This window comes from Colossoma macropomum, unplaced genomic scaffold, assembly GCF_904425465.1.
Source record: "Colossoma macropomum unplaced genomic scaffold, Colossoma_macropomum, whole genome shotgun sequence".
In the NCBI taxonomy this organism is placed as follows: Eukaryota; Metazoa; Chordata; class Actinopteri; order Characiformes; family Serrasalmidae; genus Colossoma; species Colossoma macropomum.
Window position 1 is genome coordinate 17,507,075 of NW_023494803.1, and position 15,487 is coordinate 17,522,561.

Here is a 15,487-nt window from a genome sequence, read left to right on the forward strand (position 1 = left end):
AGAAATCAAGATATTAAACTGTGAAAAAAAACAAAAGACTGGGGAGAGTGAAAAAAAATTAACATCCAGCAGGAAAACACAAAACGGCCTGTAAAATAAAAATACCAGGCAACTACAAGACCACAACCAGGCGTATAAATACAGGGAGTTACAGAACAGGAAACACATGAGCAGTATTACAGGGTGGGGTAACAGACAAGGCACAGGTGAGGGGCAAGATGAATGGGCGGAGCTAAGGAGGGACACATGGCTAGTGACAGATGAACACTGAAAGAACATTGAAACTGGACATTTGAAAGGTGGAGTAGGGTTTTATGGAGTCGTAATTGGGATTTCTTGGAATGAAAATAAAATAACTTGTACATAATGGCCATTTTGCCTGGAAATGAAAGAAATGAAAAGTTGGTCTCTGACTTTTGCGCAGTACTGTATGTTTTTTAGATGTTTGATGTTTGTTAAATTAAGCTAAGCTTTATTGGGTGATGTGGGTTGCCTGTGTACAGTATTTAAATATGTTTAAAGATGTTGGTAAATGTCTCATACAGATCTCTAAATACTAGCAAATCTCATTAAATCACTTTGTAAGATTTCTAAGAATTTCCACAAATCCTTGCTCATATACACACACATAATAGAAACAAGAGGAAAAGTATTATTGATCTTCAGCCCCTTTTCCAGCTGCTTATAACTCAACATTATGTGTTCTATTACTTTACAGCTAAAAAAGCCATTTGCTTAAATATGTACATCATTTCCACATAAATAAATATTACATCACATTACATCAACATAAGTTTGTCTTATAGTTTAGTTAATTTTTTTAATGAATACATATTACAGTTATTGACAATTATTATGTTGATCTAGTATATTGGATTTTTAATAAACTTATATTTTTCATGCAAAAATAATATCGAGTGCAAAGGTTTGGGCACCTGTGGTCAATACACACTTACTTTTTATTTGTAAATGTGGATTGGGCAAAAAGTATGGCACCTTTTTTGTATTTTATTTTTTCCAGTATGCTCTGCATTAAAATTTAAAAATCAGTAAAAATCCCATATTCAAGTTCCCTGTAGAGGATGTGTTCCTATTTTCACTTATAAAATCAAAAAAACATGACATTTGCCCTGGAGTGTTCAAACTTTTGCATACGACTGTACATTTGAATCAGGCAAATTCAGTGCTTCACTTTTTTTCAGAGTAAGCACTAATCAGCTTTTCCTTTTCTCCCACAGAACTTTAAGCGAGAGGAGCAGAACTTTGTGGTTCAGAACGAGATAAACAACCTCTCCTTTCTGACAGGAGACAGCAAGACCAAGATGGCGAAGGTAGGAGAACAGGAGGAGCTGAGGAAGCCTATCTGAGCTGAGGAGTTCTCAGATTTCTTCAATTGAGAGAGCATCAAACCCCACATGCAAATTACTGAGACACATCACACAGTGGTTTAGATGTAGGCTTGAAAAGACGAGAAGTGAAAGGGGAGCTTGTTCTTTCTGCCGTTTCATGTGGAAATAGAGAACAGTAAAGGATTTTGCTCTCTGTGTGTACTGTCACTTTGCATTTAAAGGGGTCAAAGCTTTTTCAGACGCAAGGTTTTTAGGTTTCTAGCTGTTTGTAACTGTGTCCCCTGGTGTTACTGTCAGTGTCCCCAGAACAGTATAGCTTTGACAGGGAGCAGAGGAAGGTTTGACTGAGGTAAACAATGTTTTATTCATAGCTCGTGTTACACAGGTGCACTTACTCCCACAGAGCAATGTAACTAATACATGTCCTGCAGCACAAACATGGACATTGAAGTGATAGTTTGATGAAAACTGTAGTTTACGGTTTACCCTTTATCCCAAATTAATCCGTAAAGACTAAGGATCGAGAACAGAGCTGATTCAGGCATGTTTTAATGAATTGGATATTAGCTATATTAAGCCCAATCCAGTTGTGATCCTGTGTTTCTTGTGTTTTACCTTTTGGTACTGTCATAGATCTGAGGTAAACAATCGTTCTACAGCCAACCACAGCAGTGAGGATGCTACGAAATAGATCTAAGTGTATGCAGTGTGGCATTGTTTTACAATATGAACACTTAGTATATCCTCAGCACCAGTGTTTTAACTGTGTTTAAGCCACATTTCATCAAAACCAGGGGTCTCAAACTCAAATTATGGGGCTAAGGATGTGCATTCTGACTAATTTTGACATTCGGGTTTCCGTAATAGTGCATGAAGGTATCCGGTTAATCGCAGAAAAGGGGAAAAAATGGATTTCAGCTGATATGAATATAGAGTTATGGCTTAGTTTTTTATGAGACAGCACTGGTGTTGCACAAAAACTTAGCGTCAAGTAGAGCAGTGCATTTTAAAACATGTTATCATTAAAATCTAGCTGAGGGTAATTGATCATTTTTGTGTCGGATGAGCAACATTAACATAAAAGAGAATGCCACAGAAGAACTACAGCTTACTGGTACAGCACTGGATGCTGATTGAGACTCGTCACTTTCTACAGAATTAAATAAAACATGTAATGGAAGTCAATGATTAGCATTGTGTAAACTATGCACATATCTTTTTACTATTTGTACAGGTAACAGTACTGCATACAGTGTTAGGAAGCACATAAGTAAGACTGAGATTACAGTGTTAATTGGTGTCCAGAAGCTTCCGTTACTTGTTAACAACGTTAGTCTCTTAGGTCCAGCACAAAATTAAAGAAGGAAGTCTAGGCTGATGGACTGTATTTGGGGTAAAGAGAAATTGTGTAAATTACATGTTTGCCCAAACTAACACCATTGAATCCATTGGATTGTACGCTTTAACATTACAGCATACTGCAACTTTTAGATTTGTTTTCATAAGAAAACAAAATTCTGTTTAACAGCACAAATAGAAGCTAATGATATTATGCAAAGTTGACATACGCATGTTTAATACATATTTTGTGCAATATTAACATGACATATTTATCCTGTGTTTTGACCCTCTGGGTGCTTCACACATGTAAATAATGTCAACACATCTTGTAACTCTCACAGGAAATGTATTACATATAATGTGTTGTTCCTCACAGAAAAAACACTTGAAATTAAATGAAATGTGTTTTTTAGAGTTTAGTTCACTAGTTTAATTCAGCTTGTTGAGGAGATGCAGTGCAGATTTTTCCAGTAATAAATGACTTTCCAGTGTTCATCTCCTGTGTTAGCTGAATTAATGTTACAGCGATCTCAACTCACACTGTTAATGAATTCTTCCTGTGCGACGATGTGTTCTCTAATTCTGTTTATGTCTGTGCTTTCTTTCTCTCTTCTTTCTTTCTTTCTTTCTTTCTTTCTATCTAACTACTTACCTTCATTTTCTTCCCTATTCCTTTCTTTCTTTCTTTCTTTCTTTCTTTCTTTCTTCTATCTCTCTCTAATTTCTCTCTCTCCTTCGTTTCTCTCTCCCCCCCCCTCTCTCTCTCTCTCCCTCTCTCTTTCTCTCTCTCTCTCTCTCTCTCTCTCTCTGTCTCACTCACACAGTCGTTTCTGCCGAAGGTACAGTGAGGGTGCATGAGTAACGTGTTGGCTTTGTCTGAGCTCAGTGCTTTTCATTTAGTGAGACTCTCACTGCCGTGCATCGACCAGCCAACAGCCAATATCCATCACTTCATCTGTCATTATTTCTGTTTGTCTCTATGACGACCAGCATTTGTGGCTTCAGAGCTGCACAGCAAAACCTCTACTGTTGAGCTAACAGTTCAAATTACGCCGTGTTGAATTAAGACCTACAGCGTCCAGCAAGATACAAATGAGCACTGAGAAATTGAAACTTTAAGTTTCACTTCATCATCGTCGGCTCAGCACTACTGGCTGGTTTCTTAGACCCAGATTAAACCTAACCTTAGGCTAAACAGGATTCTCTGTGGTGAAATAGTATTCATCAATTTGTCCAAGACTAGGCTTAATTAATGTCAAAGGAAGCAGCCCTTCAGTGCTGTAATCAATCAGTGCTGAGTATTTTGCTGTGTTTATGGTTAGACAATGCTTTAGCAGCATTGACATTGTTCTGTAATCTCGTGGCTAATTCCTCTTTGTTGTCTCTTAACATTGCACTGAGGACATAGCTAATATTAGAACTTTGTCCCACCAATTTTACAAAATCACATTGTTACACCACTCAAGATGTGGGGGGCTGGTGTTGTTTTATTTATCACTCTTAATACATTATCACAGTTTTAACTAGAAAATATAATGCTACTTATTTTTGAATATCTCCCTGGCCCAGTTGATAAAAAAGCCCTTTTGTGAAGTTTAACCCCTTAAAGTCCTAGGCTTATTACATACTAAGACTTACTATTCTTTAACCACATGGACTACAGTGCAAACTGAGTTATTCTTAGGTTATAGAAATGTGTAATACAACTTTGGGCCTGCTGGTGGATCCTGGACATTTATGGGGTTAACATGCATTTAAACTGACTTGTAAAGTGAGCCTGGGGTGCAAATATTTAAGGTAAAATTGGAATCATACCTACTTTTTTGTTAATATTTTAAACCTATCCAGATTTCAAGAAGTTGATCCTGACTCAGACTATATGGTTTGAATAAAAAAATTTTTGTAAGATTGGTGGAACCAGACTTCAAAGATTTGCAGTTCTTTATATTCATACAATTTTGAGACACCTCAAACAATGGCTTTACTATGAGGGGCTAGTAAAACTGTTTTTAGATAATGCTTTCTGTTTGAGAAAATGTCGCCGCAGTGTTAACACGCATTGCCTGCGTCACAATTTTGTAATGGTTAGGGCAGTTTGCTTAGGCTAAGGCTGCTTGCAAGCTGCAAATGCTTAACGGCTATTAGATTGCATCAGTAAAACTTTCAGTGAAAGCATTGCTGTAAGTGATGAAAACAGAGAAAATGTAATGCCATACACAAATACCTTTTATGGCTTAGTTAAATTAATTGATTTGAAACAGGTATCAGCAGGGGGTTGCAGTAAGGCTGGTGTCATTGTGTTGTTGGGTATAATGCGTGTTCTGGTCTTTCTGTGGTCTCAGCTAACTGTGTGTGAGATTAGTGCTGATGTCTTTTATGTCTGGTGCATTATATGTTTTTATGTTATATTGTAGCATGGTCTCTGTAGCCTTTCTTCTCTTTGTGTCTGTGCTGTGTTCGTAAATGACTTTATTCCAGTGTGATTTTACATTTGTTTGGTGATTTGAAGTGATGTTTTGTGCTAGTCATGGTAGAAAGCAATCAGAGAGTAAGTGTCTTTTGTCAAAACGTCTAAAATGTTGCATTCAAATGTTTTGTAGGAAAGTAATTGACAGTAAACAGTGAAAATAGATGTCATAATCATCGTGGAAGCAGCCTTACATTGAAATCCCTTTCTTTTTTAATCAAGGCTTGTTTGATGCTGTAGCACTTGAAGGGAAAATGTGTCGTAGCATAATATTAGAAGTGTTCCCTCGCATCTCCTAACACATTCTGGCAAGAGGTGTTTCAGACATGATTAGGCATGACAGCCCTATTTTAATCTTGTCTGGTGATAAACCTCAGTTCATTTACATCACATACATTTTGTAAACTCTGTGTTTTTCCACATTTTTATGCGAATTGACATGTTTCTTCTTGTTCTCCTTTAGTAAGGCAGTGGATTTCTTTCAAAGTCATTTGTATCTGCTGTTACATTGCCTTACATACAGGATGGCATTTCAGGATATTACAATAGGGCCATTTCTGAACATTTGCTAAGCAGCATTCTAAATATTCTGTTTACTGTAAAAGTGTGAAAAGTGTTAGTGTAATTTTATTGTACATTTTAAAATAACAATTTTACTGGCAGCATTATCTCCAGTAATGTACTGTCTATTTACAGTACTCACACTGTACAATAAAAGTACTGTATTTTTAAATAAGAGTTTGTTGCTGTACCCTTAATGCATACCTAATGTACAACCTCATTTCCAAAAAAAGTTGGGATGCTGTGTGAAATGTAAATAAAAACAAAATGCAATGATATGCAAATTATTTAAACCCTATATTTCTTCCAGAGAGGCTGTGTAGAGCTGAGAAGTAAAGATGGGGAAGAGTTCACCACTCTGTGAAAGACTGTACAATCAAATTAGAATCAAGAATAATGTTTCTCAATGTAAAATAGTAAAGAACGTGGGGATTTTATCATCTACGGTACATAATAACATTAAAAGATTCAGAGAATCCAGAGAAATCTCTGTATGCAAGGGACAAGACCAAAAACCAGTATTTGCTGGCAAAGATCTTTGGGCCCTCAGGCAGCACTGCATGAAAAACAGACATGATTCTGTAGTGGAAGTCACTGCATGGGCTCAGAAACACTTCTGAAGACCACTGTCTGTGAAAACAGTTCCTCGCTGCATCAACAAATGAAAGTTAAAACTCTAAAAACGCAAAGAAGAAACCATATATAAACAGGATCCAGAAACACTGCCACCTTCTCTGAGCCCGAGATTTAAAATGGACTGAGGCAAAGTGGAATAGTGTCCTGTGGTTCGGCAAATCAACATTTGAAATAGTTTTTGGAAATCATTGACACTGCGTCCTCTGCGCTAAAGACCATTCAGCTTGTTATCAATGCACAGTTCAAAAGCCAGTATTCATGATGGCATAGGGGGGCATTAGTGCCCATGGCATGGGTGATGTACACATCTATGAAGGCACCATTAATGCTGAACAATGGATGTTTTGGCAACATATGTTGCTATCCAGACGACGTCTTTTTCAGAGAAGGCCTTGCATATTTCAGCAAGACAGTTTCAAACCACATTCTGCATGTGTTACAGCAGCATGGCTCTGTATTAAAAGAGTCGGACCTGCAGTCCAGACCTGTCACCACTGATAACATTTGGTACATTATGAAATGAAATATACTGCAAAGGAGACCCCGAACTGTTGAGAGGCTGAAATCCTATATCAAACAAGAATGTGAAACCACTTTCAAAACTACAGTAGTTGATCTCCTCGGTTTCCAAACGCTTACAGAGTGTTGTTAAAAGAAGAGGTTATAAAGCACAGTGGTAAACATGCTCTAAGTGAAAGTAAGTTAACACATTCTCTACAGGGAACAAGTGTAAATATGTCTTTTTCTGCTAATTTTAGTGTAATATTTACATAGATAAACTGTGCCATAATTTTTTTGCGCAGGACACATTTGATGTTTTAATTTTTCCCCAATATATTACATTCAGATAATGTACAGTAATTGTGCATTTAAATGTATATTGTCTTTAGAGAAAGTGTTTATTGTACTTTATCTTTTTTTTTTAACTTTACTTATTTTCACTTACCAAATTAACAAAACATGTCATTTGTTCATGCATACTGTTACACAGTTACAAGAATGATCAAACTGTTTTTCACAGCAGCATAGTACTGATGGCTTGGGGGCAGGAAGCAACTGCATATACTGCTTATAGCAATAAACCTCCCTGTACTAGAGCCTGATAGAATAACAATAAAAATGATTGTAAAAGTTGTTTCAAAGTATGTGTAATATCAGGAACTGTATTTATTAGTGCATAAAGTTAGTTTAGTATTTAGTATTTGAGCAGTTTCCTAAATGGGATGATAGTTAGCATTTTAAATTCAGTAGGCTAGAGCAGACCAGTGACCAGTGAGTTGGTGCTATAAAGGCGTGACATTGTCTATGACGTACTAATGAATATATGATGTCCTTTTATCTGAAAGTGTCAGGTAAATTTGTAATGGTCATTTTTACTGTAGGTATCATTGTCTTGTCCATTTATTCCAGAGGCATCTCAAAATACAAGAATATGGAAGGAGATGTGAAAAGTATGCGTAATGTTGTTTTTTGATGCATTTTCCCTTAATTGGCCCAGCTAGGACATCCATATTCAGTACTGTGTAAAATTCTGAGACCACTCTTCATTTATTTAAGTTCCAGTCAAAACAGCCATTCAAAAAGACACAACTAAGTCTAATACAATTTTTTCTGTATTTAATGTGTTCAACTTTTGCCTTTATGATTGCTTCCATTAATTTAGGGAGATGTTTTTTGGAGAAATTTCCAAAGTTTAGTTTTAGAAGTTGGTTGTATTTTCTGCTTCTTACAGTGAAAACATATTCAGTGATGTTGAGGTCTGAGAACTTTTCACTTACCCTCCTTTGACTTTGCCTTTGCTTAAGCATGTGGATTATCTTCTATCTAGTTTCCTCAGAAATATCTCCTGAAAATGAATATGTTATTGGTTGTTTTGACTGGAAATTAAATGAATAAATAGTGGTTTCTTTGGCACAGTACTGCAGGTCTAGCCTAGACAATCCAGTAAATCTGAACATTAAACTGACAGATACTTTGGAGCTGAATATTTGTCCTCTGTATGTTGTGTGTTGTTGTTGTGACAGCAGTACAGTGTGTTTATTTGTGTTGTGGCTCAGCTAGAGTGTGTATTGACTGATGTCTCTGCTCAGGCAGGAGGACAGGATCAGGAGAGGAAGCATAAGAAGCGACGTGGTGAGTTTTACTCCATCCAGACTTCGCTCATAGTGGCTGCTCTGAAGAAGATGCTGCCCATCGGCCTCAACATGTGCACTCCCGGTGACCAGGAGCTCATCTCATTGGCCAAGGCGCGCTACAGCCTGGTGAGGGAGGTGGGGTCAAGGGTGATGGTTTGTCCTCTACTGCCTTCAGAGACTTTAATATACTGCCTGCTCTTTTTTTCAGAAAGACACAGATGAAGAAGTCAAGGATCATTTGAAGCAGAATATGCACCTGCAGGAGAAGGTGAGGCAGATTCAGCCTTAGAAGTGTAGATTTACTGTTGTCGTTTTGCAGTACGTTTAAATATAATTGCATACTTATGTAATGGATTACATTTACTTTTGTACTTCTGCTATTCAAAGGTATGGTATCATTTGCCATAGTAATAAAAAGTGTTTTTATATACAATAATAACTCATGCAGTATGGATTTAAACATTACAGACTATTACTTGAAATCTAATCTCTTTTGAAATGTGGATACTAAATTTATTATAACTTTGTTACAGTAAGTGGTCCTCGACTCTCCTAACACATTCTGGCAACTCACTTTGTTACCTGTGTTATATAGCTTTCTCAGTCATTTAGAATCATCTACAGCACCTTTCATCTTTCTAGACACATTTAAAAGTTTTTTATTTGTATGTATAGCTTGCTAGTGTCCTACTAATAATGTGAGGTTGCACAGGACAAACATATGAAAATCATTTTATACAGTAACTGAAACCAAATTAATTTTATGTTAGTAAAAACACTAAGATGTTTTTTCTTTTTTTCACTCTATCTATCTGTCTGTCTGTCGGTCTATCTACCTGTCTATCTACCTATCTTTCTCTCTGTTTGTCTATTTGTCTATCCCTCTACCTGTCTATCTGTCGATCTGTCTGTCTATCTGTCTGCCTGTCTGTCTGTATATCTGTGTATTTGTCTTTCTTTCTGTCTGTCTGTCACACTCACCCTCACTCCAACATACCCACGCCTATAGTCAGAGGACCCTGCAGTGAGGTGGCAGCTGAACCTGTATAAGGATGTAATAGTGAAGAATGAAGGGCCTCCTGATCCTGAGCGAACAGTGGACCGTCTGCAGACCATCTCTGCTGCAGTGTTCCACCTTGAGCAGGTTTGACAACCATGTCTTCTCAATTTATTATTCCATCCTTCTCATTCAGCATTGCGTCTCTGTGATAAATGAACTCACACCAGATTCTTCCAATAACCATAAATATTAAGTTAGTTGAATTCTTTAGGATTCCTTTGCATAAAAATAAAGCATGTTTATTTATGGAAAGCAAATTGACTGAGCAGGGATTTAAAAAATTGATTTGTATGAGAATAACATCTTTCTTATTTATCCTCTCTCTCCACTCTTGCTCACATGTACAAACTGTAGGTGGAGCAACCACTCAGGTCCAAGAAGTGTGTGTGGCAGAAGCTACTGTCCAAACAGCGTAAGCGTGCAGTGGTGGCCTGTTTCCGTATGGCACCATTGTATAATCTGCCCAGGTATGTCACTCGTCCATCTCAGTATGAATCTGCATTATTACAACAGGAATTTCACTTGTTATTCTAGACGGTCATCCATTTTTGTACCCCTCTCAATTTCCTTTCTCTGCTTTAGATCATGATCATGTTAACCATAAAGACCCAAACCATGTGGCAGAGACTTGTCTGATCTTTGTTGCACATTAATTTGCTGTAGAATTCTGCTTTTAGGGCTGTCAAATGATAAAAAAATATTGATCACTTCATTTTATGAAGTCAAATAAGACGATTAATCACATTCACCTTATTTGTTCAAATTTGACCTTTCTGTTTAAAAGTAATGCATATGACTGGACAAAATAAGCTTTATCATAATGGATTTATTGCTTTCAGTAATTCAGTAACATTATTTCTATCATGTGAACACATCAAACTGAACATGAAAATGTGATTTCCACATAGTATTCACATTTTCCAGATTTCATCACCAGGTTCTAGTGAGAACAACAGTGGCTGAATGTTCCAACCAATGAGAGCATATATTATATGTGACATAAATACAGTATAAACAACTTCTCTGTGATTGTAGCCTCTTCATAACATTTATACAGCTCAAGTATTCTTGTTACCCTGGAGGTTCTAGCTTTCCAATTTGCTATTGCTTTTGTTAGTTTGCTGCCCATTGATTTATTCATAGGTCTTCCACCAGCACTATCCAGTGTAATGTGGAAGATATTACTTCTTCTTACTTTAAAAGCCATTTAAAAGCTGTATTTGTGGATTCCATCAAAGCAACATGGAGCACGCGAGCAATTAGGCTTCAGCTTGGACTACTACACTTTACTGTAGGGTAGCGTTCATAAGGCCACACAACACGTTCATAAGCCTTTCTTGACAACCGACATAGACCTCTATAGACATTTCTAGCACCAATTGCCAAAATTGACAAAAGCAACCTTTATGACAGCAAATGGTTGTTAAAATGAGACCTTGTTAATACTTACATCATGAAAGGCTTATGTAGGCGTCATGTAACCTTACAAATTCTGCCCCTCAGTAAAGTGTTACCAAAAAATTAGCGGCAATAATGTAGCGTTAGTAACACGTTATTAGCACATTATTAAAACATTATTTACATGCTATGACCGTGTTAACTTTGACAGCCCTAATTGTGTTGTATTAAGTATTGTGGAAGTAGGCAACAGGTACACTGAGCCACTTTTTTTTGAGCTTGCAAATGTTTTGCTGTTACAGAGAAACAGCAGGAATCATACAGAAATCATATCTGTGGGAAAGTACACTTTTTTTCTCTCCTCTTCTGCTCTCTTCCTCGCCCCACTCTTCTTCAATCTGATGAGGGCAATTTCATGCTCTATTGCCCTGTAACTCAGTGCTGTAGTGTAATGGGCTGAAGGGAGTTATGAGTTTAGAACTGTACCTTTAAATTAGCCATGTCATTCTTTTTTGTTGCTGATGCATTTTAACCGCTATTTCTGGGTGTTTTATATCACTCCTCACACTGAATCACTTTCTCTTTTATGCCTTTCTGTGGAGTGAACATGCTTAGATCTTATTAGAGATCAGTACCTACCAAATTTTATGCTTCTCAGTTTTGTGTGCAATCATTTTTTCATTTGTGTTTAGGTGTCCAAGTACCAGAGACTTTTTGTTAGGTTTTTCTTTGTTTATACACAGATAAACCAAAACATTATGACCACTCACAGATGAAGCAAATTACAATGATTATCTTGCAAGAAAAGTGCATGTCATGGTCTGGGATATATTAGATGCTAAGTTCTCTTAGTTGACGTGTTGGATGTTGGAGAAATGGGCAGGCGTGAAGACCTGTACGACTTTGACAAGAGCCAAATCACTATGGCCAGACTACTGTGTCGGAGAGTCTCCATTGTGAGTATCTAACGACAGTGATCCCCAAGGAAGGACAAACCACAAACTGGCATTGAGGTTTTGCCTGGGGGCAACAATGCCTATTTAGTCTGGTGTGCATCAGCAGAAAGCCTCCTGGGGCACAAGTGAGAGAAGTTTTTAATGATGGTTATGGTGCATCACACCTTGCTGCGTTTTAGCTAACTTACCAAATTTCCACACTAACCTCTGTCCACCGCCTACAATGGGCACGCAAATTTGTCAGAAATGGACCTTGGAGCAGTGGAGGAAGGTCGCCTGGTCCAATGTGTCCCGTTTTCTTTTACGTCACATGGGCACCCGGGCACCAATGCACCTTTTTATTGGTAAGGTGATGGCAACAGCATGCACTGTGGGAAGAAGACAAGCTGTTTGAGGGAGCATGATTCTCTGGGCACTGTTCTATTGGGAAACTCTGGGTCGGAGCATTCACATGGACATCATCTATCACTTACCTGAACATCATTGCGGACCCAGTACACCCCTTGATGACAATGGTATTCCCCAATGGCAGTGACCTCTTTTAGCAGGATGAAGTGCCCTGCCATACTACACGCATTGTGTGGGAAAGGTTTTAGGAACATGAAGAGTAGTTCAAGATGTTGTCCTGGCTTCCAAATTCCAAATCTCCACCTTGGTGCAGATACCATAGGGCACAATCAGAGGTGTTGTTGAGTCAGTGTCTTGCTGGGTCAGAGCTGTTTTGGAGGCACGTGAAGGACCGACTTATATTAAGTGGTAATAATGTTTTGGCTCATCGGTGTATATCATCTTTAGTTATTATTTTACAGGTGTTGTTATCATTTGAGCCATTTGGGTTTCACTTTGCTTGTATTGTCTTTTTTGCTGTTCTCTTATAATGACAATACTGCCCTTCCCTTTAGGCACAAAATTAATAATTACTTCCTGAATTCCTACCGAGACCTTTGGCTGGGAAAAATGCATGAGAGCACAGATTATGACAGTCTGCTCTCCATGCTGACGGTAATGTAATGCTCGGGGAACGCTTATTGTTTGCTGCCTCAGTATTCTCCATCTCCTAGCCATGGTTTGGACTATAATTCATGCTTAAGCAGGGAGTTTCATTGATCATCTGTTTAGTTTTTACCAATCATGAACTTTATTCTGACATCACTCCATGCTATTCTTGTTTTCTCGTTTCAATTTCAGATGTTAATATGGCATGCTACTATTATATTCTGTCACACATAGCTTAGAATAAGATGACCAATTAGACTTCCTGTGTCTCATACTAACCAGTTAACCTTCTTCCTCTTCAGCACTACCTGTTTTCCTCCCCCTCTTGCTTCTCCTGCTCTCCGCTGTAACCCTGGTAACTCTAATAGTCATGGTAACCCCGCTTAATCTCTTGCCCCTCCCACCTCACCAGGCATCGTTGTATTAACCTGTTCCTCACGGGCTATCAGAGAATATGGATAGAGACAGAGACCTACTCTTTTGAGGAGAAGCTAGTGCAGGATCTGGCAGTAAGTACCTCTCGTGTCGACCAGTACCTCTGTGTTTTGTGGTCAAAACCAACCTGACTCCGCCAGTCAGGTTCACTGCAAGCGCTACGATCACTTGGGCTTTTTTGTTTTGGTGATACTTTATTTGAAGGGCACTACATAAGGGCTTTGGAATATATTTCAAGCACACAAACAACACAAAATAACACAGTTAGGGATGGCCCAGTTCCTTTTCAGGTCATTTCAGTTTCAATTCAGGCAGTGAGGTGGATGTTTGACATTTACGTATAGACTCTTTTTCAGTTTGAATTTACTTAACCTCAGGTTTATTGTATCTTCATGCTTATTCAGTAATGACACAGAAAACAATACAAACTTGTTCTCTTCTTAATTTATAAAAGTGTGAAAAAAAAATTTAACAAAAGTTGGACCTGCTGGTGAGTCCTTTCCATTTAAGGTGATAGAGTGGAATTTATCTCATTAGTTGATGGAATTTTACTTTTAAGATGATGGTTAAAAGATGCTGTTGACTCTACTTTCATGCCTTGGACTTCCGGTTTAGCAATTCCTATGGAAAAAAACATTATTTCAGTGAAGTTTTTAATTACTATGTAGTATTACATTTTATTTTAAAAAGAACAATAATATATAGAAAACAGAATATTCAAAATGTTAGATAGAATACTGCAGTCCAGAACAAAAAACCTATATGTAAAGAGGAATGAGGAATGAAAAACAGAGCTATTTAAAAGAAACCAATGAAACCTCTAAGAGTTCTGGGAAGCTCCACCCTTCCTGCACTACAATATTTATAATATTTAGGAGTGCTTTATTTGAGTTTAAGAAATGTAGCAGTTGAGAACTGACAGCCACCTTTGACAGTTCACACATTTGACTATTAGAATTGAAATACATTTTTGACCATGTTAAATTGTCTGCTGACATGATTGTTTCTTTGGAATTTTTAGCTCCTTAAACTCAGGGTCTCTGTTAGTGACAAATTTTTCAGTCAAGTGCTGTTCAAAACATCCATTAGAAAATTGTATCTCAGAGAAATTTGACATGTAAATTTATCAAAAATTATTTATAGTTTACGCAACATTTCGCTTTTGCGATTTCACTTAGATCAGAGTGACTGACAACATGATTTGCATTAAAGATTAAGTCTATATTTAGGGCCTTCAACGAAAGTCTTACCTGTTTAATTTTTGTGTGTTTTTTTTTAATTCTGGTTAATTGCAAATTCTGTGCCCACAACAGCTGTGCCTCAGGCACGCATGACATCTTTGCGTACATGGATGTCAGTGCTTGTTGTGATGTTGTCTCTGCTCTGTACAGTAGATGTGCTTTATGTGGCCAGTAGGGTAGACATCAAAATTAAATTACCCTTTACTGGCAAAATTTATGGAAGGCTTTCTTCTGAGTTTGAGAGGCTTTCGTAAATTTTTTAAGGCAAAATTGTGGCTGTACTCATGTTCATGCAGGTTTAAGATGAGGTTCAGTTCATGCATATGAAGCAGGTTCAATATGTAGGCAGAATGTGAGGAGTAACTGTTCCTTTGTCAGTTCAAACCATTCATTTTCATGAGGCATGCCATTGTTTTTGTTAGTTTCCATCATTCCACTCTAACTGTAATGGTCCATTACCTGATGTGTAACATAAGATACCAGTGCCATGTGTTAATGCATGTGTCTGTGTTCAGTAGAGATGTGCATTTTGACTGTTTTGGATATTTGTGTATCCAAGAGTTAATGAACAGATATTCGGAGAAGAAAAAACGATGCCCACCCAGAATAAAAAAGATGTACTCCTGCTGAAATGAACACAGGGCTGTATACTTACATTTTAGGTGACACTACAGTAGTCAGCACAAACAGTTTAGCAGCACACACAGAAATACAGTTGAAAACATGTTTTATTATTCAAAACTAACCAAGGAAAATCAGTCAGTTTTTGCACTGAATGAGTAACAGAGCCTGCCTCTTCAGATGAGCTAATGAGGAGCTACTGATGCAACGTCATATGCTGATGAGGACCTGTCATCTTCTACACAAGCTCTTTTCTCCTCAGTGGGTGAAGTGCCAACATCTAAGTTTGTC

At 37.6% G+C, this 15,487-nt stretch overlaps 1 protein-coding gene across 1 annotated transcript in view; it reads left to right on the plus strand.

Annotated features, from left to right (window-relative positions):
* LOC118823245 (ryanodine receptor 3) overlaps positions 1–15,487 on the plus strand; it is a 282,056-nt gene that overhangs the window by 225,748 nt on the left and 40,821 nt on the right. Inside the window, exons 70-76 of the mRNA XM_036592700.1 lie at positions 1,239–1,331; positions 3,515–3,529; positions 8,445–8,615; positions 8,698–8,757; positions 9,499–9,633; positions 9,904–10,016; positions 13,312–13,408. Coding sequence (XP_036448593.1) covers positions 1,239–1,331; positions 3,515–3,529; positions 8,445–8,615; positions 8,698–8,757; positions 9,499–9,633; positions 9,904–10,016; positions 13,312–13,408 — 684 coding nt within the window. The remainder of the gene's footprint in view (positions 1–1,238; positions 1,332–3,514; positions 3,530–8,444; positions 8,616–8,697; positions 8,758–9,498; positions 9,634–9,903; positions 10,017–13,311; positions 13,409–15,487) is intronic.